At 39.0% G+C, this 25,894-nt stretch overlaps 1 protein-coding gene across 1 annotated transcript; it reads right to left on the bottom strand.

Annotated features, from left to right (window-relative positions):
• Nucleotides 1–19,701: 19,701 nt before the first annotated feature.
• Nucleotides 19,702–21,148, bottom strand: LOC148011129 (uncharacterized). The gene is made up of 2 exons (XM_087669892.1): nt 20,040–21,148; nt 19,702–19,786 (listed from the first exon to the last, which is right to left on the bottom strand). Exons 1-2 carry the CDS (start codon nt 21,146–21,148, stop codon nt 19,702–19,704), a joined length of 1,194 nt encoding a protein of 397 aa, XP_087526018.1.
• Between the last annotated feature and the right edge of the window lie 4,746 nt (nt 21,149–25,894).

A 25,894-nucleotide genomic window follows, 5' to 3' on the forward strand; every position in this document is an offset into this window, starting at 1 on the left:
CTCGCCCACAATCAGGAAATCAGTGAAAAAGCAATTGCCCTTCTCGTCATTGTACTCAAAGGCATATGCCATGATGCTTCCTTCTGTTAGCCCTGAGCTTCTGCCAACTTTTATTACCCTCCTCCCCACGATGCTGTTGATGCTTTCTTGCAAGTTAATAGTTATAACATCTCCCATCTCACCTACCCCTTTGATAGTATTTGTGACTTTGGAGACATCAAAATTGTCCCCGAATGGAATGAAAGCACCATCAGCTCACACAAATGTCTCTACCCCATGAGCAAACATCATCAAGTATCAATATTGTCATATCAAGAAATGGAAACCAGAATTCTTCTTTCAACTCACAGAGAAGTTTATAAAATGGACAATAAAGAATGCCTTAACAGCATACAGCTCAAAAACAAGTAGCAAAGAGGGAAACCTGGATTCACACTTGTAAAAATGCCATACCACCGCTCATCTGTAATAAAAGATGTTGCCCTTTCCACTGCACCCAAATAAACACCACGTCCAACATTTGGAGGCAATGGATGGAACATCTTCTGGTTGGGGTAGTCCAAATCAACCGCAACATGTCGATTTGTCAGAAACCCAACCTGACGAGTCCTTGTCCTACTCTGTACTATGGCTCCAAGTGTACCAAATGTCTCCTGACCTGCAACCTGTGAAATTCACCAGAGAAAGAAACGTATCAGAATTGTCAAACTAGTAATGATGCAACAATTATTTACATGTATTGCAACTAAAAATCTGCCAATCTTCACCTCTACAGTGTAAAAAGCACCATCAATTGTTTAATGGATATATGATGAAGCATGTACACACTCTCAACATTTTTCAAAGTTTATGGAAAGGAGGGAAAAAATGTGCAGAAAACATCTAATGACACCAAAAACACAGAAACACATGAGATGGTCATTTCTATTTTCTATACACAAATATGGACATCATCATGCTGCAATTGAGTATATTGGTAAACAAAATGATGATAGATTCGAGAGTGATGCCCCTCAAATATCAATGTAGACATATCAATCTTCCACTAAATTGTACACTATCATAATGCATCAAATGCCCTCATTTGATATGCTAGTTTATACAACTCAATTAAATAAAAAATACTAAACAGTTTGTTAGATCAATATAAGACATCAATCTTGATTACATAAAAGGGCCTACAGTTGATCCGAAAATTGAACTAAGACCACAAGCATGACATCAAAAGAGTAGACACATCCAGATTATGACCATGCTCTAAGGCTATGCAACTGATCCTTGAGACAATTTAGAAACTTGGTTGTAAGATGCACACCTCCAAAACAAACGTAAAATTATAGAATGACTAAATTTCAAGACGAGTAGTTTGTATTCAAACTTTGAAGTTATTCACTGGCTTTTTACCTGAGATCCTGGACCGATGGATGGGTCATTGCCCCTTAAACCTTCAGCCAGCTCTGTGTATACCTCTTGCTTAGGGGTTGCGGCTAGAATACCAAAATAAGAGAACTCTACCACATCAACATCACACCATATGCCTCCAGCTGGTCCCTGAAATCATCCAAATGGGTATAACTATAATATTTCCGTGTCAGCTTGCCAACTTAGATAATGATTTAGCACTTTTACAGAACTGGACTTTTCTCCTGCACATTACTCATGGAAAACCAGGCAAGGAAACTTCTCTGAAAAAGGGACCATGAAGTTAAGCAAGAAGTCCACTACATTGAAACTAGTATTACCTGTGGATCTTTAGTTGACATCATAACGCTTCTCATGTACAGGCAATCTAGGCAGTTATTGCTTAAACTTGATCACAGAATTAGAGGCCATAAAACCACATGCCATGGGTTTTAGAGACAACTTCCTTCACCTCAAGATAAGTTGGAAGCCTCAGGCACTCTTGAAGCCATGCTTTATGAACCTTCCGAGCTACAAACACAATGATTGTAGGAGTACTTGTTAAATGCCCCTGCCTTCTGCGGAATCCCACTGCTGTTCGAAGGCTGACTCTGCGTAGGTGCTTGCTATGATATGCTCGGATAGTCATGACATCCAGAAGTGTCAAAGCTTGCCTGCCATTGGCCACCCTTTCACTTATGTCTGAGTTTAGATCCTTTTATAGACCAAAAAATAAGCTTTTCCTTTCTTCTACTCTAATATGAGGCCTATATGCAGGAGGCCATAGGAAATAAGCAGCACTACCTTCCGAATGGTGATGAGCACTAGATGCCAATGCTTGCAATGTAGGACCATCTTCTCCAAGAAGATGACTAGAGTTCCCAGATGACATGGAATAATCATGATCTAGTGCTGAACTCTTTGATATAGGTGAAGAGGAATAGCATACCCATGAATGATGAACCTTTGAGATGTCAATCTCCTCAAAAGGCCTACAAGAACAACATTTGATGTCTCAAACAAAGGTAATTCAAGAAAACAGGTAATTCAAGAGAAGTAAATGCCAAAAGATCACTTTGGGTTGTCTTGGCCTTTTGTTAATCAAGCGCACACTGCACAAATAAGGATGGGATTTGCTATGAATCTATTAATAACAAATTTCAAAATAAAGAGGGTTTCCTTGTCATCTGCAAAAAGACCCGCCTTCTGGGCACATGTGATATTCGATGAATTGCATCTGAATTGCCTCATATTTTTGGTTTTTTCTGTTTTGGGTTCTCCATCAAGAAGCCATGGTCATCATCAGGAAGACAGCAGGCCTCCTGTCCCTGCCCTGCCTCCATGCCCAGAATGTCAAGACTCATTCAATCCGGAGGATAGACATCATCCTCGCAGAAGGGTTGGGGACAATCATGAAAGAGCCAAAGGCCTTGAGCCCTTACACCTCCATTGATGCTGTGAAATCATCAGGAGAGAGAGCGGTAATGATGATGATTGCCAGAGTAAGAAGGCCATAGCGATTTCGTGTCCCAGGGCTACCTATTGCCTCGCACAAGGGTGCCCACCATCCAAGGTCAGCTCTGTTCTCTCCTCGCCCTTGTCCTCGATTCGTAGATTTCTATGTGTGCGCTGATGGACAGAGCAAACCTAGCAGAGCTCTTTGTATTCAATTGTGGAGGACCCAATGCCTTCACTCTTCAACCTCGTTATGCAGACCGGTCATAGGGAATTTGAAAAATTTACAAGCAAATGCGGCAAGCTGTCGTAGGGATAGCAACTGTGTATACCTCCATGGTTGTCGATGATTATGCCGTGGGTTGAGTCTCAACGACCAGCAGATGAAGAGCTAGCTAGCACTATGCAGACTGATATGCAGTATTTACAATACGAGTTAGGAAGTCTCAAATTGAAGGGCCTTGACCTATACAGCAACAATGGTTGCCAGATGTGTTTCAATCTTTCACCCAACCTCGCTTATGTAGATTGTCGCATGTAGTAGCAGAGCCCCTGCCCCATTGTTAGCCCTCGATTATGCACAGTCTAAATAAGTACCCGCACTGTTGCAAAAATCAAAAGAGAACTCTATTCTCTCTTTCCTTCTTTTAATGTGAAGGTTCGATCACAAAGTATTTTGAGGTTCATGGAAAAATATGCTATTGGGCTTCAAAAAGCCTTCCCAGAGGCTTCAAAATTTTGTCTTTCTAAGGAGCTTGTACCCCCACTTTGAAGATATGCTCTCTCCTCCTCATCTTTCTACATGTTGCAAGCACTTCTCTTACAGTCTATCTAGATAGTAGGTCATATTTGAGCATTCTTATTGGCCCAAATGGTGCTAATGTTAATGCCCTAATGACATTCCATAGGTTTAATATGCCTTTGTCCAATACACCTTTGTCCCCAAACAATGCCATCTTCATCATAACCTCTACATTAAGGCCTACAATTGTAATCCACCCTGTCACGTTCTTTTAGACAAAGCCTTCTTGCAAGGCAATGCTAGAGAACATGGAGAATTGACTCCTAAGATTGATGGCACATGACACACCATGCATGGATTTTTATGAACTTATTAAGCCTCTCCTTCATGTTTAGCTTCTGCATATACACCTTACATAGAGGGGTGTTCAATTTGTTTATGGAGTACTAGACCACACTTTTCTAGTGCATTTCTGCCATATCTATTCTAGGTGCCATTCTCTATAGCATGAGGCCCATTTGACTTGCCTAAGCTTCCATGAACTTGTCATAGGGTGAAGCCTATCTCCTGGAAGGAAAAATGAATTTCAGGGGTTATTGTAGTATCTCTATTTGAGCCTAGTCTCCTTATTGGAACAATCAAGACATTGTATGTACCACCTAGCTTAATCTTGATTGTCTTATGTAGGGAAGGCTCTCATGCATAATAGGGATAACGAGGGTAACATCACAAAACCACATGGCTTGATAATGGTCATCTTATGCAAGGAAGCTATCATGTATGACCAGGATTATATCCTTGCATGACCAAGATTATGGTCATCATTTTTGTTCAAATTTTTTTATGTTGTAAAGAAATTTCAATGAAAAGCAATGAACCTGAAGATGAAAATCAAGGGAAGTCATGTGTAGTTGCACTAGTTGCCTTTGATAAGCAGTAGTTTGGCGAGCACCTCTGTTGTAAGCAACACTATTGCAAGATAAGAGCCCAAATCAATTTCAAGCCACGTACTCTAAAAACACTAGGCAAGATGGTTGCTTTGAACTACTATGACACCTAGGCAAGCATCTAGTATGTTATAGCTAGGTTGATCAATGTCATTAAGTATTTCTCTTGCTTTAATATATTTCAGTAGTTTGTTTTTTCACCTTCAATCCTATTGAAAGATATGTTTAGACCCTAGAGTTTATGCAAAACACCCAGCCACTTTGGAACATTGCCAATCAGAGTGTTGCTCAAATTGGTAAGATAGAATATATGCATTGAAATGACTTCAAATAATTGGATGGTATTTAGGTACATGACCACCACCACAATACACTCCCAAGTTGAGTCTAATATGCTTCTTGACATGAGATTCTAGGGCATAGCTGCTACTTAAGATGGATGCCTATTGAAACCCAAAATAACTTACTTGTACCAAGCTACTCAAGAGGATTACCACACAACCTACTTGTACCAAGCTTCTCAAGAGGATAGGCTGAGGAGTGTACTAGATAGCTAGGCTATGGATCTTCAACCTTCATTAATCTCACTGGATTCATAATGCCAAAATTAGGACTTTCATGTGCATGTATTTCTAGTCACTGTTGCATGTTACTTGAATCATAGCATACATAATGTACAAGATAATCAAATAAATTCCTCCATCATATGCTCAATAATTAAGGTCTGATGCTAGAAATCTTGAAATCACCCAAATTATTTAGAATCAAGCAACTACAGCTTCAATTATGCTACTTGGAAGCCTGGCTCCCTTAGCAACTTTGCTAACTCATTCAATCCTAGGTAAATAAACTTGCTTTTGCTCACATTAGTTACAACCCTAGATAGCTCTCGAAAACTTTCATACACTTTCATCAACTACATCTACTAGTTGCTTCTCTACTTGCACAATATTGGTTGGTTATTATTGGCAAAGAATTGGGAGACCAAGTGTTTTCTTAATGGTATAGGAAGCCCCTTGCTTACTCCATGTTGCACCTTCAAATCCAAATTCCTAAGTAAAGGGTTGGTGATTATGGTGGCAAAGAGTAATGGGGCAATGAGACACCCTTTCACATCGACCTCTTTACCTCAAATGGACCTAAGCATAGACCATTTACAAATACATTCTAAAGAGATTGAAACATCCCTATAGAAATTCCACGATTCCTCCTTGATCATCTATCATAGTGATGAACTCTTGTTGCTTCTCTTACTTCATCAATTTATAAAATTAATTGGTTGAAGCACCAACCCCATAAGATACCATTTCCCTTAGACTAAATTTTGGCAACTTCACCTTTATGTTTTTGCAAATCCTCCATGTAATTCTCCACTTCTTTGAGAAGTTGATAAAACATCCCATTACTAGAACACCTAGCAAGCGTCGTAATAATATGCTCCCTACATTGCTAACTTCCTAGATGCAATCCTCTTTAAAGTCAATCCTGATTTTTGCCATACGTATTGATAATATCAATGATAGTATCTATGGATCTCATCTAGTTCTACATTGGATTAGCCATTGGATTGTTGGTTTGTTTCCAAGCATCCTTTAGCTATAGGTTGAATCCTTCCCTTAAATCTAGAAAGGAGCTGTTGAAAGAGAGGGGCTTCCATTTCTTTCTCCTACTAAACTCATCTAGTTTGTAAGGGGCTCAAATAACTTTTGATAACCATTTGTGCTTGTTTGGATGCTAGGTATATCCCACACTTCAGGGGGATTTGAGGGGAATTTCAAGATTTAGAGCTATGTCATTGAGTTGAATTGAGATTCTTCTTTGTTTTAATGTGATAAGGAAATATTTATATTGTTAAAAATGATATTTTATTTGTGGATGTGTAAACGATTTGTGCTATGTGAGTAATAATTAAAAGTTATCAAAATGCACAAATGTATCTTACAGCACATGTACATTTTGGATGCGTACAAACATATCCATTACAAGTGTGTATTGACGTTTTCTTATTTGAGATTGACTACATGGCTAATGGTTAAGTCTATCAATTGTGATGTGTTATTACTTAACATGACTATATAAGCATGACTATGTTAGATGTTATTTACAAATTTGTTTTGATTTACTGTGCATGCACATTATCCTATGATCCATAGCTTCATAATTTTGTCCAATAAACATGGCTATATCAGGTGATATATAGAAATTTGCCATGCTTTACCATATAGACACTTATTTTACTAGTTATAGCTTTATATCTATCTAATAAAATTAAAAACCTAGTTCCAATTTAAAAAATCCTAGTTACTAACTAGAAAAAAATGTGCATTTACTAGATATAAAGCTACCATCTAGTTTAGTGTCTAAAGTTCCTTATGGGGGGGCTCGTTGAGGTGGGCATCGTCCTCCTCGTGGCCGTAGCGATGCTGGGAGGTGTCGTCGTCTGCGGCCATGGCAACAGTACAGGGGAGGTAGAACAAGGGTCAAGGGGCAGAGGAGGGTGTGGTGACTTCACATATTCACCAACAAGAAAGGGAGGCAATGGTCTCTCCTCTCTCACAGCCCTGTCGTTGCTGCAACTTGCCGATCCTGGCTGTTGTGCGCACGCTCGGGTGCAGCGACTTCACATATTCGCCGACATGACAGGGGAGGCAGAACAGGGCAGGTAGGGGCAGGGGCAGTGGTCAGGGGCAAAGGAGGGCGAGAAGGAGTTTGAGCATAGGTCCCTGTCACATCATTTACTCGTGAAGGAAGGTCTTCAGCATTAGCACCATACTTTTTCCTAACACCAAAAGAACGATCAAGTTTCAAGCAATGTACATGAAAAGCCCCCAAGAAAACCATTACATGAATTGCCATACCAGGCTGTTATTCTTAGACTTTCCTCATGAATAGGTGGTGGTGTGATGAGAACAACAAGTGTGGCATCAGAAACACTCTGAGAAACAGGCCAAGAATAAGACTTTGAAGTCTTTAAGATCTTAGAAACTTAGCAACTAACAACCTCGCTCTGATACCATGTTGAGCAGTGTGCGAGGGAGACAAGGAACGGAGGAAGAGAGAAGAGAAGAGAGACACGATACACTGGAAGTGGACCCCCAGAAGTGCATCAAGTGAGCACACATAGTTGGAATATATAGAGGGGACCAGGGATGCTATATATAGACAAACTATATATAGCTAATACTTCCCACTAGCAAGATTGAGCATGTTCAGCTTCTTATCCTGAAACCATACAAGACAAATAACTTAACATATTAGCCAATCACGTTTCAATATAAAACTTATGGTAACCTTCCATGAAAAGAACTTCCAACCTGTCCAACAGTTACTGCTATCTTGTTGTATGGATCAATATCCATATCATAAGCTATGCCACGAGAAGCCATTTCTTGATGATAATGTGTACTCTTGATGCCCATTGTTGTTGCCTCTATGTTGCAAAACACCACTGATCTACAGGTAAGTGGTTTTACAATTGAGCCAAAACAAAATAGACTTGAGAATCTAAAAATTAAAAGTAAAAACCATGACTTTAGGAGGAAGCCATACTTGTCCGCACTAGCACTCAACAAATTGAAACCACCACAAGCAAATTTTGATGCACTGATTAAAGCTGAATGATCATCTCATGTCTCGATGACATCAAAGTTCTTAAATTCAAAAATCAAGTGTGCTCAAAGAAGTACTCTATAAGACAAACTCTTCAATAGCATAAGACAAAAAATATATCTACCTCCAAAACATGAACTTTGAAAGTGAATTAAATGACCACCATGTTGACAAAGGAATGATAGACTATGAATGTACAAGTCACAATAGCTGCATAAATCCACAATGTCTAAGACATGCAAAAGCATAACTGAAGTTACAATGATCTTCATTTAATATTGGCCACTAGCACACCTTGAGCGTGAAGATTGTAGCAGAGTTTCTCAAAAGATACAACCAACCTGTGCTGCCTTTGAATAATCTGTTGTCAACAGGCTTATGGATGTATGGTACGTTCCAAACTCTGGATGAGGTTGCACAGCTCAGCAATTTGGAGGCGACAATCTAGAGGAAATCAACATATACAGCAGGAACTGCATCCTTCTTGCTCTACAGCTCCGCACCATTTGGTTGCACATAAGAAGGTGAATGACCTTGGCACTTGGTTCAAAGAGAGTGAGAAGTGGAAGATAATAAAATGTTGATCCCCTTGCAGATAAGGCATCATCTCACATTAGCCCCCCAAAAATGAAGTTGAACCTCATATATATCCTACTGAATTTGGAGGATCATGTATTAATAACTCCATCTAATGTTTAGAAAAGCTACCCAAATTATTAGGTCCATCTAGCCATAGATGATTGGTCATCAGGATTGAGGTATTCTCACGTTCCTTGATGGGATTTATTTTACTTATCTAATTAGCAAAGGTACCATACTATTACAACATAAAAAAGTAGCTTCCTTTTATTATCATGTTACATAGGGTCCATTAACACAACATCTAGCGCATAACAAACACTTTGGAAAACAACATTCTATTGCACAAAAGATAATATATAAAAACACCATCCCATGAAGTAGTATAAAATCCATCTCCCTACAGAGAAAACAATTTTCTAGCCTAGGATGTGAGCTTCCAACCCCATAAGATTGGGTTGTATATGATTACACTACTTCAGTCAACAACACACAGTAGGGAACTTATTAATTTAGAGCCATGATAAGCTTCCCTCAGCATTAAAGGTATCCTATATAATAGGGTCACTTGACCTTTTGCCTTCTCAAACACTCATGTAATAAAAAACACCTATCTCCTAAAAGATCATGGGATCCCAACCCACTAGTGAGTATTTTGGCATCTTATAGGATGTTAAGGCATATTGGGATGGAAATGCCAATGGCTTGAACTACAATGATAAAAATTTTGTCAGATTGTTCCATGAAAAACAATAATTTTAGAGAATAATTTCAAAATATTTGTTATAATTAGACGAAATGATAATTTCATAGAGTAATTTTAAAATATTCGTAATAATGTTTTTTGGGGCCATAAATATAGTCGTTGGGATATGATCTTCACAAGTATATATGAATGGTCTTGCTAAAAATTCATGTGTCTATTATTTCTAAGGGTAGAGAAGGGATATGATAGTGCTCATGAATTTTCTTGAGTTGTTCCAAGATTTTTGGGAGCTTTGAATTACCTCTAGGGCTTGACTTATAGGAATAAGGGCTGGAGCAAGTTAGGAGGGATTAGAGGGTAGCATAAATAGACTTGTCATGGATGTTACACTTGATGTTTGTTATGACCACAAGATGATACTAGCCAAATAGGTGCCTATAGGAGAAGTTGCTACACAAGATTGCACACATCATAATTTTTGAATTGCCAAATGCATAGCATGATTGAAATCCTCACGGAGAGTACATTAAGATCCTCTAGGGGTTCAGCCTCTCTTGTAGAGATTCAAACCTATGGTTTTTTACCCAACATGGAAGGTTTAAGATGTATAGGAGAGAATAGCCCAACATGCTTTCCTCCCCTCCTTGCTTTTTATAGTACTCTATTTTAATATTGGCCTTGTTGAGCATGTTCTTAGCACAAAAAACATGCCTTTCTTTTAGCTCTCTTATTTTTTCTCAAAAGATAAATTCAAAATTTTTCCAATCTTAATTTGTTCTTCTTTTCCTCTTATGTTTTCCTTTTATTATGATGCACTTTCAATGTTCCATTGAGAATTTGCAAGAGTTTCTACATTGTTTGAATTATTTCACCTACCTTTGAGATTGGTGAGAATTTGATATGCTCCCATCGATACTTTTCTATGGAATTTCTCAACTTCAAACCCTAATAAAATGAGAATATCCAATGAGGATTTCTTTGTTTTGGAGCACTAGTTCTTTGTAAAGGTAATATACTTCCACCCTTGTAAGGCTATTTAGGTGTAGCCTTCTTGTTATTCAAGTCACCTCATAGTGAACCTTAAAGTAGCTTCCCATCTATCATGTTGCAAGCTTCCACATAGAGCTAGCTACAATAGTTGGCAATCACTAGAATCCTTGGTACTTATATTTTTGTGTTAAGACATGAAGTTTATAAGTTTAGTGCTAGTTTGAAAGGTGATAATATTTCATCATACAACTAGCAATGTAGTTTGCTTTATTTTCTATAGCCACATGTTTTGGGCAATGCAATTTAGCTTTTTCTCAATATGGCTACGCGCTTTGCCTTGGTGGTTCTTTTTTCCATGTGCACTTCCATGACCAATATGGTCATGCACTTGGTAATGTGCTTTCCTTTTTAATATGGCTATCTAATTTTCATGATGGGGTATATATGATTGTGTGGTTGCACTTTGAATGTTTGCTCTTTTTGTTCATTTGGACAGTAGGGAATATGATGTTAGTGTGTGGAGTTTCTATTTAATCCGTTGGTGCAATATGCTTTTTTCTCACTAATATAATCATGAGCTTTGCAATAAGATGGATGTCATGGCCATGATATATGCTTGGTCAATGTGGCCATGTACTTTGCTCAACATTGTAAGTGTTATTGTTGCTAAATGCAATGACTCTATTGTTGGGGCCACATAGTTTGTGTTATTCATGTGTACTAAACATCTTTTTTTTTTTTTTTGTTATTGTGATTACCTTTCAACAATTGTGGTCTTGCTTTTGTGTCAATGTGAAAAGCTTACCTGTGAGTAAGTATTATACAAATGTAAATGTCTAATCAATGAATATTTATTTACTAATTATACCTAGAAAAATCATGAGTTCCAAGTTAACTTGATAGAATATCTATAATTCCTACTTAGAGGATAGTACTTGCTAGTTATGACTAGTAAAAAGTAAAATTTTCTAATTAGGTTGATATTATTACTAGTTACACAATAACTTGCTAGATAATGTTGCTAGATAGGGCTTCAATTTTCTAGATACTATCTAGGAAAAGGATGTTACTAGTTAGAAGAGACTAGTGATGGCAAAATTATCTAGTTATAACTAGAAAATTCTACATTCTTCTAGTTTGGTTAGTAATCTTCCTAGTTATAATGTGAACTTTCTATATAGTAAGTGGTTTAGAGTTTCTTGTGACCTTTGTCCTTACCTTCTCGAAACCATCATTATCAACTTGAATTGAGAAATAGAGAATTGTGATCAACATCATCTTTATCTTATCCTCATTGTACCTTTAATTCCCTATTACATAAAAGTAGGGAATCACATCCTTATAATTCCTTATTTAGGGATTTTCAAAGGAATGTGGGGAATGCTCTACATTCCCTATTATAAGATGTAGGGAATGTAGGGACTTTCAAAGGAATGTAGGAAATGCTCTATATTCCCTATTATAAGATGTAGGGAATGCAATTTCCTAGTTATAGATGGGGAATACGTACTTGTCTACATAGGAAATATTGGAGAATTTCCTATATTTCACCAAATTGCCTATGTGGGGAATGATTGAAAGTTCCTTGTGTCAATTCTTCATATCCTCTTCAGCACCATGCGGCCACCTAGAAAGCACGAAGCTTTTTCTTAAAAAAGCGTAAGGCTTTGAAAAGCTTTTAACAAAGCTATTCTCCTCTATCTCGCCAAAATCACGTTGCCATATCTCTGCGCCTCAGGATAGATTTCAAGCGGGGTTTCTTGTCTTTTGTGCACCTAGGATGAAGAGGCTGCAAAAAGGCCCTACACTTGCGAACCATTCTTTTCTTTACATTCAGAGTAAAACTGAGATTAACTATAAGATGGATGGTGGATGGCATTGAGCTTGCATCCATGGCCCGTGGGGTCTACGTTTGACAGTGTTGCAGCCTGCAACCTGCAGCTACGATTCCACCCCCCACTCTCCCTCTATTAATTGAGTCGTTACTCCTCCGTTTAAAAACTAACTTTAAAGAATAACTTTTCAAAAAAGAATCACTCCTTCGTTTCGGCTCCCCTAACAACACTAGTTGGATTTCTCAAAAGAGTGATCTGCTCTCCTTCCTCTTCTCTCAAGATAGCGCCCTCCTCCATTTCCCTTTCTAACAGTCATCCATCAAGCTATCATTTCTACCCGTTTATTTAGCAATGTAACAAAGCTACCCACACGTAACAAAACACACATTTTGACTATTTTCTGAAGTTACCATTTCTACCTCTCACCATGATTCCCGTCAATGTAAACCATTCCACATCCACTATTGCCAATCAAAAAATTTATGTCCAAAATCTTCCATCTGGTCCCTTTGATGCCTCAAATCTTCAATGGGAGGCACGTTCAAATCCGTCATCAAAATTTGACATCCAAAACATCACGTACATTCCATGGGACCGATTGGATGATTTCATATGCGGTGAATCTCAAAGAAAGGATGCTCCAACTGGATTTCACAAGCAATGGACCTCAAAGAATGCACCAGGCAAACTTCTACGTCCGATGCCAGATAGTCATATGCAGCGTATCTGGTGAATCCATATTTTAAAAGCGGAAAGTGGCACACTCAAATCAATCTAAGTACATTGTGCAATACCATTGAATGTTATATTTTATTTTTTTTCCATAGGTTTTGGTGTAACTTTGGTCCGATTGATGCTGTGATAACCCACCATCCATGAAAATCCAAAAGAAGACCGGAAAACGAAGGGTTGAGTCCCAAACCTATGCTGTGGGTTGTCAATGCCACTTTGTGGCTACACAACTATATCTTTGGCCCACAATTTGCCATTTGAATTATATACAATACAAGCATGTTGATGCAAAATGAAATGTGTGTCATGGTGCACTATACACTGGACAGTCCAATGCAAGGATGGCCTTTGCACCATGGCTATCAGTGAGGATGAAATCATGGATCTGTGACATGCTTCACAAAGGGTATACCCCGCAACAAGTTTTGCAACAACATGTAGACACAACGCAAAGGGATGCCAAAGATGGTATCTTGTAGACCACAAGAGATACTTTTCTTACATTGCGGGATATTTTAAATATATCAAGAAAGTTGGAAGTTGTCACTTTGCAAACAGACCAGGATGATGCACGCAGCGTGCACAATTGGGTCCTTACCAATAAGAGCCAAACCTTTTTTCATCAGCTCTTTGATGAGGCAAAAGGGAATGCATTTGCGCTCGTTGTGCAAACTGATTGGCAACTAGAGATGACAAAAGTGCATGGGAACAATGGATTGTTGGCAATGGATGCCACATTTGGAACTAACAAATATAAGGTATAGTATTAGAAAACAAATTTACACTAATTTTTTTGTTCATTGAAAAAAGTTTATTAATGTTAACAAGAATGGTCTTCTGCAGTTTCATCTATACACCATCTTGGTGTTTGACTCTCGTCGTAATGGTGCCCTTGTTGCATGGGTCATTACATCTTTGAGCACCATGGCTGACATTCGAGCATGATTACTAGCCTTTCGGGATCGAATGTTTGATGCAAAAAAATCATGGCAACCTAATGCATTTATGGTAGATGATGCGCTTGCAGAAATACAAGCTATTAGGTAAGCCATCTATAAAGTATTTCTCCATATTAATTGTTTATTTATGGCACTTTTATGTTGCATTGTGCATGGGATTGGAGGTTCATTATATTTTGCTCTTTGCAATAGGGAGGTCTTTGGCGTGCCAGTATACCTTTGCATTTGGCATGCCCGATGGGCTTGGTTAAAGAACTTGTGCTGACATAAACTAGATCAATAAGACCTAGTAAAACCCTCTCTCGCACATAGTGATAATGCACCTCAATGTGCTTTGTTCTAGCATGATAGACTGGTTTATTTGCCAAGTGTATACTGCTCATGTTGTCACAATAAATGACAACTGGCCCATCTATAGACTGATGCATATCATAAAGTAGCTTATGCAACCAAGCTACCTCACATGCAGCCATTGCTGCACCCCTGTACTCAGCCTCTGTGCTCGACAAGGCAACTGTAGGCTGTTTCTTGCTGCTCCAAGTGACTGCAGCACTCCCAAAAGAGAACACATATCCAGTGGTAGATCGTCTATCAGAAATACTACCAGCCCAATCAGCATCAGTGTATCCATGCAACTGTATATGAACCCCAGTCTCATAAAATAGTCCATACTGCAATGTGGACTTCACATACCTGAGTATGCGTCTAGCTGCATCCAAATGCGGTTTCCTTGGAGCCTGCATAAACTAACTTACCAATCCAACAACATAGCTCAAATTGAAAGCCAATAGTGACAAGATACTGTCCTATCTTGTCAGACCATGCTCTAGGTGCTTGCTTCAAGCCATACAATGCTTTCTTCAACCTGCAAACAAACTCAGGATGAACAGCATGCACATAACCTGCTGGCTGCTCCATATATACCTCTTCTTGCAAATCACCATGCAAGAAGGCATTCTTTACATCCATCTGATGTAAAGACCATTCCTTTGATGCAGCCATAGCAATGACTGCTATTACGGTTGCCATCCTTGCAACCGGACTGAATGTTTCTTCATAATCAATGCCATATGTTTGTGCATACCCCTTCACTACTAATCTTGCCTTGTATCTGTTCACAGAACCATCTGCATTGTGCTTCACCTTATAAACCCACTTATAGCCAATTGCATTCTTACCTTTAGGCAAAGGTACCAGTTCCCATGTAGCATTTGCTTCCAAGGCATCCATTTCTTCATCCATGGCTTTCTCCCATTTTTCTTTTCCCATGGCTTGCTCAAAAGAAGTGGGTTCTCGTTCCTGTATCACTTTGACCATATATGCATAGTGAATTGCTGTAAATCCATCATATTTCAGCCTATCCACAGGATACCTAACTCTGGTAGACCTGCGCAAAGTAGGTTCACTCCCAGGTGCTCTCAAAACATCCCTGGTCTTCCTTACTCCAGGTGTAACAATAGAAGGAATACCCAATTCATCATCAATGCTCTATTCTGAGCCACTGGATTCACCATCCACATAAGAGTGACCTGCATTCACATCAAACATGGGTTGATCTACCTTCTCTTTTCCTTTTCGTGATACCTGCATACCACTATTTGCATTGCTTAGAGAAGATTCTCCTGATCTCAATCTGCCTGTCCATGGCGAAGAATGTGAACCACTGCTAGAGGACGCTCCAGGTCCACTAATATCTTGTGACTGCTGCTGTGAATTCTGTGCAGCATTACCATTTTGTGCATCTACATTATCAATCACATTTACTGGTTTATACCAGCTACTCATCTCATCAAAAACAACATCTCTGCTCACTGTAAACTTACGAGTAGAAGGGTTATAGCATCTATACCCTTTCTGCTGCAAAGAGTAACCAATAAAGATGCACTTCTCAGCTTTTGGATCCAACTTGGATCTCAACTCATCTGGCACATGAACATAGGCAATGCAACCAAAAATTTTCAAATGAGAAATATCTGGTTTCCTACCAGTATACCTCTCCTCTGGAGTCATCCCATGTATTGCTGCGGTGGGAGTCCTGTTCATTATGTAGACTGATGTAGCAACTGCCTCCGCCCAATAAAAATCTGGCAAGTCTTTTTCATTGAGCATGGCACGAGATACCTCTCCAATATGCCTGTTTTTCCTTTCTGCAATTCCATTTTGTTGTGGGGTATGACTGCATGAATATTGCTGCTTTATGCCATGCTCCTGCAGGAACCTTGCAAACTCATTTGAGAGGTACTCTCCCCCTCCATCTGACCTTAGGCATTTTATTTACAGGCCTGTTTCTTTTTCAACCATAGCTTTAAGAGTTTTAAAATGCCCAAAAACTTCACTTTTCTTTTTCATAAAATACATCCAAACTTTTCTGCTATAGTCATCAATAAAAGTGACAAAATAATGAGAGCCTCCAAGAGATACAGCTTTAGTAGTCCACACATCAAAGTGGATTAATTCCAATGGCTTCTTACTCTCTTGAACATGTCTAGGAAATGGTTTCCTTGCCTGTTTTCCAAATTGGCAGGCTTCACATACCTTATGCATTTCTGCAACCTTGAATTTAGGCAATCCTGCAACAATATTTTGGGCCTGCATTGATTTAAGTCACTGTACATTAACATGACCAATGCGTTTATGCCAGATATCAATATCTACAACTACACCGGTCCCATGTGCAAACATTGCTACACTCAATTCAAACATGTCTGCATCCAACGTAAACATTCTGCCCTTCTTCTTTCCTTTTGCTATCAAGCGACCTTTATTTTCCATATCCTCAACAAAGCATCCATGAGGATTAAATTTGACCTGCAAGCCCTACTCAACCATTTGACCAACAGAAACCAGATTCTTGGTGATATTCGGGACATGAAATACATCGGACAGGTATTTCTTTTTCCCATCCTGCATAGACAAAGGATTTTTTCCAATCTGCACAATAGGATGTGCAGTATCATCACCAGTCTCCACAAATCCTGGTTTTTCCATTTTCCTTGCATCCTCCATCCATTCTACATGACCTGTCATGTGGTTTGATGCACCTGAGTCAACATACCATACATCGTTGCTTTCTTCTGCACTTGTCACAGAACTGTTCATGTCCTGCACCATAAACAAATGCTCATTTCTGTCATCACCCTGTCTACTAGAAGATGCATAATTCCCTTGTTGCAGTTTTCCATTCATGATGTCATTCTGCTTTTTATAGCAGTCTTTAGCCATATGACCCATTTTACCACAGTAGTAGCATTCAACATTACTGTTTACATTTTGGCCTCTTTGCCATCCACCACGACCTCTTTGGCTCCCCCTACCTCTAGAGTTACCATGTCCTCCTCCATAGGACTAGTTTTCTTGAGTTTGCTGCATATTCTGATTTCTACCACGGCCTCCAGATCGGCCTCCTCTACCTGTGCCTCTACCTCTTCCAGCATTTGAGTAGAAGACAGCTTCTTTTGAAGTTCCTCCTGAAGAAGTTGCACCACCATTTCTCTGCTCCTCAGAAATTAGAAGAGCAATCAACTCCTCAAAATCAGGAAATCTTTCACGGACGGAAATGGATGTTCGAAACTGTGCATAATCCTTTCCTAGACCATTCAAGGTCACAGAAACTAAATCATCATCTTCCACTGGCGACCCAATGGAAGCAAGTGCATCTGCAATCTTCTTCACCTTCATGTGGTAGTCATTGATGCTCATATTTTCTCTTTGCACATTATGCAACTCTTGCTTGAGCTGCATTTTCCTGGCTTGCTTATTTGTGCTATACATTTTTGACAAAGTATCCCATGCCTCCTTTGGCGTACTTGTATCTTGAATATGCACAATCATAGAGTCTGAAATGTTGATAGACAGCCAGTACATAACTTTCCTGGCTCTCTCATGCCATGCTTTAAATGCCTGCATTTGCTGTTGATTGGGAACATCAGGAAGAACTGGTTCTTCTTCATTTCCTGCAACAAATTCCCAATATCATTTTCCCATAAGGAAATTCGTCATTCTAAACTTCCATGCTTGGAAGTTGTTCTTGTCAAGCTTTTCAGTGACAATCTGTGAGAGAGAATCAGACGCCATTACAAAACACTGCAAAAAATTCTGTCACTGCAAAGAACACAGCTTCAACCTCACAAATGCAAATCTGCAAAACTGACGAAAGTGGTATTTGACCACACAGTCACTTCCTAGTGACGATTTTGCATCAACAGGCAACAAGGATGATTCTGTAACTCCCAATGTCTCTGTGCACAAGCATACGATGCAATTTCTACAGTAACTTTTCATCGACTTGTAGAACAGTGGTTGCACAGCATAAAACTGGGCCTTTTCCTAAGTGCGTGCAGAAAACTTCCGCCTCCAAAACAGGCCCCGAAATGGCCTCAAATAAAAAAAACAGGGTCGCCAAGGGCTAAAGCCCTTGCCCACAGCATATACTGCCCTCTTGCTTCACCGCGAAGGGTGTCTCAACCTGAGACAATGCACTCTTGCAATTTTCGGTTGTACTCCCTGTAGAGATCTGCTCCCAAAACAGAAAATGAAAGCAACACTGCTCCTCTTACCAGAACACCGCGAGCTTGGCTTGCTTTCTTGAGCTCCTTACCACGAACAAGGCTCTGATACCATGTCAAGATTGTGGGAGAGAAGGAAGGAGTCTCACTTGTAGCTTTCTTGCTTGCATAATAGGAGAATACACACAAATGTGGAGGCTGAAAACAGTTTTCCTCTTCTTAGTTGTGTAAGCCAAAAAGAACTCAAGTACAAAGAAATAGAAGAACCCTATATATGGGTCTCAAACCAAACTCAACTAACTAAGGTGGCATACTAACTGAGCCATGAACTAGAATAGATAAGGATAGCTGTCATCTAGCTATTATTCATGGGCGGTGTACCAACCGCATCTGCAACTGACAAGTCGGTGACATAAATGCACAACGGTCACCCTGGCATATCACGAGTGGAGCTCGATATCTCAACATAAGCACCACTGGATGAACTTTTGATTCTCCTCAGCCTTAAAAATATCATGGTATTTACTTGGAGTGGATGGCCAATGACCATATCGAATGGATTGTGGAGCGAGGGAAAATACTTTTTCAACACAAGCATCTATTTCTCTCTTTGTCTACATCCAATACATTCAATGCAAAAATATGCATTGAATCATAGACTAAATCCAATGATAAATTGAAACCATATAGATCATGCAATCTCCACATTATAGACTCTCCTGATAATCCTGTTTCCTTGAGTATACATTCTCGTTCAATCTGTGTGAATGCTTTTTTGTATTGTACAAGTGCTTCTTTCATTCCTTCTATGGTACGTTTTTATGGAGGATACCAAGCTTGATATCTATTTCCATCATAAATATAGCGACCTTGAAATGATGAGTTATTACTATCCAAGGTAGCTTGAGCTTTGTCCCTTCGGCAAAAGGATTGACCTCCATCTTTAAACATTCCAAGTTTGCATTGGGCTGGATGATCACCTGTGACCATCATTAACATTGTACGTATCTTGCAAAATTGTGTTTGTTGAGTGGAATTATCAAATATATGTTCAATTGGATAATTATAAAACACATTTACTCCCTCAATGAATAACTCCTCAAGCTCTTTTATTAATGGTCTCAAAATGATCCCGAATGCAAAGCTTGAATTGCGAATCAACTTCTTGCTACTTAGTGGCAAAAATAATACAGGAAGAATCCCAACCCTAGACCTTTTTCCACAGTTTAAAATCATAATTTCTACTGCACCAGAGTCTTTTTGAGTTGTTCGAGAAGCTTGGAATCCATCCCAATGTAGAAGTAGAGCAAAGTTTCAAGGCTCTCACTACATAAAAAATTAATTTAGTACAAATACGCATAGAGCAATAACTAGTATGATTCCATGTATTCACAAGTAGATTTGGTATACATATTTTGAAAAGATAACTAGTGAAATATGTACCTTGCATAACTGTTGATGGTGTTTATTCAAAGTACGACACTTATTGCATATAAATATATACTCCTTGGTAGATTCACTCCATCCATGCCGAAGTGTTTCTGATTTTCTTGGAAATGTGGAAAACACAGTATTACACCTTGAGTTTTGGCAGATGATAGGTAACTCGTACTCAACATTTGGATTCCAGAAATCTTGGACCTCACGACATTTTGATCCATTCCAAAATTCAAAGGATGAGTTTGGATACATAGAAACAGCATGTCCAAGCCATCTCTCCTTGTGGCGCCACATTTGTAAAAATCCATGGCAAAGGCTTTGACTTTTTACTAAAAGTTGTAGTTGATTCTTAATAGGTAAATAGTCAAATGAAAGCATATCCTTTCGTGGCTTTTGACACCTTGGACACTTGGAAGAACAAATCAAGCAATCACGTTTCAAGATGCTTTGTCTTCTATTTCTTGGACAAAAACACTTTTCAACATTTCCCACATATAGATATTCTCTACTAGGCTCAAAAAGCTCTATCTCATGAGGATTATCATGTGTACCTCCACAAATCTTATAGCGTTGAGATTGAATCATTCCAAGTCCATTGTACATTGTAATCAATTGCTCCCAACATGCAGGAATCCTTACTCCATCTAAGGTCCCATCCCATGTCTTAGGCAATTGAACCAAGAGCTTACTCAAGCTTGGTTTCAAAGGCTCATTATCTCGTTTTCCAACTCTCTGGCCACCCATATCACCAAACAAAAGTTGAAGCATTTCATCCTGAGCTGTAATAGATATTCTATGTTTATCCCAAAGAGCTTGTAACTCAATTACCTTCTCAAGTATCTGGATGCATAATAAGGACTCTGTACCATCCACATCTGCACTACTTGGATCAACGTCTTCATGTATATCCATATGTTCATGTATATCCTCACAATGTTGATCTGGGTCACTATATGCATGATCTCCGTGATCATGAACATCATTTATTATATCATTAAGATGATTTATCATACTTGGAGACCTGTCACCATAGGCATTGAAAGTACTATTGTTGTCATTGCATTGTGGTGTCAATCCTATCTCGAGTACCAAGTCTCGATATTTTAACCTTAATTGTTGATGAATAGCAAAGGTAGAAGGAACCACATATCTTCCACCATGACAGTATAAAATGCAATTGCACCAAACTTGTCTCCTCTCTGTGGGTCCATCTATAGTTTCAGTTAATTGTTCCTCATCTTGGGCCATAGTCAAGTTTGGATTTTGTAAACCAGTCCTCCTATGCATATTACCAAGTAAATCTTGGCGGCTATGATGGTAGAAAGTACTTCTACTAACCATCTGCCATCCTTGATTAGTTTTTGAGCACTTGTATAAGCATGAGCATCTTCTCATATCACTTGAGGAACTTGCCATCTGTGCCACAAGAATACCATTCAATTAAAACTTTATATAATCTCTTAACAAATTCAGTTTTCAAGCTTGCTTTTCTAAGCATGGTTAAACATCTCCTCAAACAAGAGATTACAAAATCCTACTTAGATAGAACAAGAATGTATGTCCTAGTAGAGGTGTTTGTACAAAAAGGAAGGCCCATCACAACAGTTATCCTTTCCCAAAGCATGGTTAGACATCTCCTCAAACAAGCAAAGGAGATATTACAAAACCCTGCTTGGATAGGAAGATCGTGTACCTAGGGCCAAAAAGACCCATCACAACAGTTATCCTTTCCCAGGCATGGTTAGACATCTCCTCAAATAAGTCATTTTAGGATGATTACTATAGGAAAATCATGAGTATTCCTCATTCCAAAATACCATAGAATTTTATGCAGCATAGAAGAGTTAGTGGTAGCTCCATTTTTACTTTTAGCTTTTGAAGGCATAATCCATTTAAGTAGAGTGCATTAACATTCCATGAACATACCCTTAAACATGCTAAATAATCATATTATCAATGTTTTCAATGCATCAAGACGAATATCTATTGTGAAATTTTCACAAAATTGAATGGAATCTATGATTAACATAGCACTGATCTCAACATTATTGAAGGTGTTGGTTCTCAAGCTACTTATTGGTCCTATTATCCTTGATTAGGATTGCAACCATCAAATTCCTCAAGTTTTGTAAAAGAAAAGTAGGGGATCTTTATGTGGTTCTAAAATTTTTTAATTCCAAGAAATATTAGGATACTAAGATAGTCAATGGTCATTGTATTTACTCCATGCAATGAGGGTTATTTTTTTAGGCTAGACGACCTTGGTTATCTATTCATAGGGCCAATAATTTCTCATGATAAACTTCCCTTCTATAAACTTTTTCTAATCATATTGTAAATCACCAAATATAAACATTTTGATGAACTTAAGTTCTTTTGTCCTCTTTGACATCTTGAGATCAATGGTAAGTTGGTTAATTTGGCTAAAATTTTATAAAGAGATGGGGGTCCCATCATCCCCATTTTGGGCTCCAACAACTTCCGCTTTAGATCCAAATATACTCTAGATATCTACATCTTTTCTAGGAAATTCATTGTGTCTCCTCTATATATTTGGGATGGATATTGGTAAATACTGGCATATAATGACCAATCTAATACGATATGCCCCATTATTCCTATGTCATCAAAACACCTTATAGTTAATATATATAAACTTGACTTAGGTACAAGGCTCTGGTCATTAACGCTATATCTAATCAATATTACTGACTCCCATAGTACTCTTATATTACTTTTCTTATAAGTCAAACGCTCTTCGGAGTTGTAACACAACATAAAATAACTTGATACTTTGGGACAACCCCATACTCCAAATCTAGCAGGTGGGATCCTTGGCATTAAGGAAACTCTCTTGAGTGAAATTATTTGGGTTACATGTCTATAAACCATAAGGTTAAGGGTACTCGTTCATTTGAAAGCAAGGAATCTTCATGGATGTTATAGAAAAGAAGTAGGTAGACTAAATCCCTTCTACCCCATGTATTCTCTATAGTATGAAGGTAACATATTGTATTATATTGGTTTTCAAGATGAGATTTCTTTCTAGATGCAAATTTATATTGGGACCAACCGCTTATAATTTGTGGGTATAAAATATGTTGGGGGATGCAACTAGTATCAAAGTAGGCATTCAAGGAGATTCTTCACTCCTTGCTTCAACCTCGGAAGAAGAGCTTGACTTGAAGCTTTCATGGTAGCCCACTCTTCATCGTTCCAAGGTGTGCATTGACCTTTCTCGTCAAATCTTGTTTGAGGGCTTCAAGGAGATCTATTGAGCATTGATTGATGGTCATTGAGCTTAGGAGCAATAGTAGAATGACTGAGCAGCTAGTGCACTTTGCGTTGATTTTCAATGCATCAAGACGAATATCTATTGTGAAATTTTCACAAAATTGAATGGAATCTATGATTAACATAGCACTGATCTCAACATTATTGAAGGTGTTGGTTCTCAAGCTACTTATTGGTCCTAGTAGAGGTGTTTCTACGAAAAAGGAGTTACAAGAAAAATATCAAGGACATACATTGATGGGCTCATTTTCCAAGCAAGGACATACATTGGTGGTTAGACATCTCCTCAAACAAGTGATACTTGGAGCTTGCTATAATAAACTTATGCTCAAGAGAAAACCTTGCATAAAAAGCAAACAAGAGAACCCTAAACCCTACTTGGATAGGAAGATCGTGTCCCTAGGGCCAAAGGCCCATCACAACAGTTATCCTTTCCCAAGCATGGTTAGACTCCCTCCTCAAACAAGCAAAGGTCACTAATTAAGAGACATGTAATCTTCAATTTTAAATTCTCTTATGCAACAAAAGTGTACCATTAAAAAAAGTTAAATTCTCTTATGCAACAAAAGTGTAATACTATCTAAGGCATCTTGGAGATTTCACTTATCAAATGCTTTGCATTTCTATTCTTAGTTGTTTCATTAGATCCATCCCATAACTAAATCTTAAAAAAGACCAGTATCACTCCATAATTAGCTCTTTAGAAAAAAAACAATTTCAATATCATTGCAAGACATAGAGGAATTTAATTGAATAGATAGTGAACCATGGAAATCTACATGAATTGATGTACAAAAGTGAACCTATTATATACACTAGTATACAATGCATGCGAATGCTCAAGCAAAATAATTGACATAATTTTTTTTTTCATATTCCAATTGATGAAATCACATCCTATTATCCTTAGTGTTAGGTAATTCAAAAACTCCCCTATTATTATCCTTAATACCATAACATTAAAACACTTTAGTTAAAAAAGCATTTCAAACTATATATTTTTTAATTATCCTTAGTCAAGTTTGGTTATACCTGGCTGGAGTTGGAGGCGTAATGGGCGGTTGAGAGACACAAGACGTCAGGAGCTAGGCCGTTGTTGGGAGGAGCTAGCCATTGGGAGGAGTTACTTTCAGGAGGAGATCAATTCTTTCCTGAATTGGCAACACAAGAACCCCCAAAATTAGGCACGTGTGTTAGAGAAAATATAAAGACCTTACAAATCAAGCAATCACGCGCATGACCAAGTGTATAATAATGAGGAAGACAAGTATAAAGACCTTACAAAGTTTCTCTAGTTCGAACGCCTTTGCCGAACTGGCTCCATTGGATGTTCTCGTGCCGTTTCTTCAGGACAATGCCGATAACTCCCGCGACTGCCACGCCCAGACTTTGACGGGAGAGGGCGCCCAGACTTTGATCATGGGGGAGGGCCACGCCACGCCCAGACTTTGGCAGGGGAGGGCGCCCAGACTTTGACGGGGGAGGGCCACGCCACATCGATGATGGTGAGCTGCGTCCAGACTTTGATCGACGGGGGAGGGCCACGCCACGCCACGCCACGCCGACAGGGCCACGCCGACGAATATGGTGATCAGCTGATACACTTTGACGGGGGAGGGCAGTAGGTCGGTGTAGTCCCGACGGGCGGAGAGCTTATATACCGGACGACGGCAAAGTACTACCGGGGGAATATGGTGGAGAGTAAGAGGACAAATATGGCCGTGAGCTGCCAGACTTTCACGGGGGAGGGCAGTAGGTCAATGGGGTAGTCCTGATGGGATCAGAGCTACCGAACGATGGAGGAGTGTAGGAGTACGTCGGGCCGAGATCAGAGCTGCTGGCCGCCGAGTGCAGTTCGCTCTTACGAGTTGCCGCGCGGCGCTTGTTGGCAGGCAGGGCACCACTTATAACAAGGTCACCTGCTAGTCGGCGACGTCGACAGTGCGCGCCTAGGAGCATGCGTCGCGCGCCCAATCAAATCAGGCCGATAGACGTATATATTGGGCGCTAAGCTGATGATCACTGTTGAGGAGAGAGCGCGTGCAGGTCACTGATCACAGTGCCAGTGCATAGGGCGCGCTATATTTGGGCACTACAATATTGATTGTTGCGAGAGCGAAGCTGGAGGGCGGGAATATGCATGAGAGCTCAAGGCGATTCAAGCCAGCTCCAGATCAATAAAAAAAAGAGGAAGAAGAAGATGAGGAGAATTAATTTGGCGCCAACGTTCCTCTTGCATGTCAATATTAATGTCATTAAGTCATTAATGACCTTGCAAATAATAGTAGTGTGACTTGCAACTAGACCTAGCGATGAAGAGGACTTTAACATGTTTTTATTTATCAATGTGGGGAACCAATGAAGAAAAACCCATGTTAAGGACCCATTTTCATCAAATTTTGTACTAGATAATACTAGATACCCCTAGCTCCATTATTCATAGATTTTTGAAAGAAATATTTATATTGTCCATGGTTACATGAGATAATTAATCTAAAGTCACACACACACACACGTGTGTATACAGACATGCAAAAAGAATTTATAAATGTGATGAGTTTTTCCAATGAGGTATTGTAAAAATTTCATAGCCATAAAACTACATTTGTTTTCAATTTAAATGTGCATTCAAAATCTTAATTTATTAAAACTTCCCTTTTAAGTGCTTATGCAGATTAAGATATGCTATCCTGAATTAAG

This window comes from Lygodium microphyllum, chromosome 28, assembly GCF_053477565.2.
Source record: "Lygodium microphyllum isolate KBCC chromosome 28, Lygodium_microphyllum_v1.1.10, whole genome shotgun sequence".
Classification (NCBI taxonomy): Eukaryota; Viridiplantae; Streptophyta; class Polypodiopsida; order Schizaeales; family Lygodiaceae; genus Lygodium; species Lygodium microphyllum.

Excerpts from the sequence above, each read along its gene's own strand:
- LOC148011129 (XM_087669892.1), bottom strand. The coding sequence starts at position 21,148 with ATGGCCCAAGATGAGGAACAATTAACTGAAACTATAGATGGACCCACA. Across the intron at positions 19,787-20,039 it reads ATCATCTGCCAAAACTCAAG|TGAGAGCCTTGAAACTTTGC; the intron begins GTGTAATACTGT and ends TTTTTTATGTAG.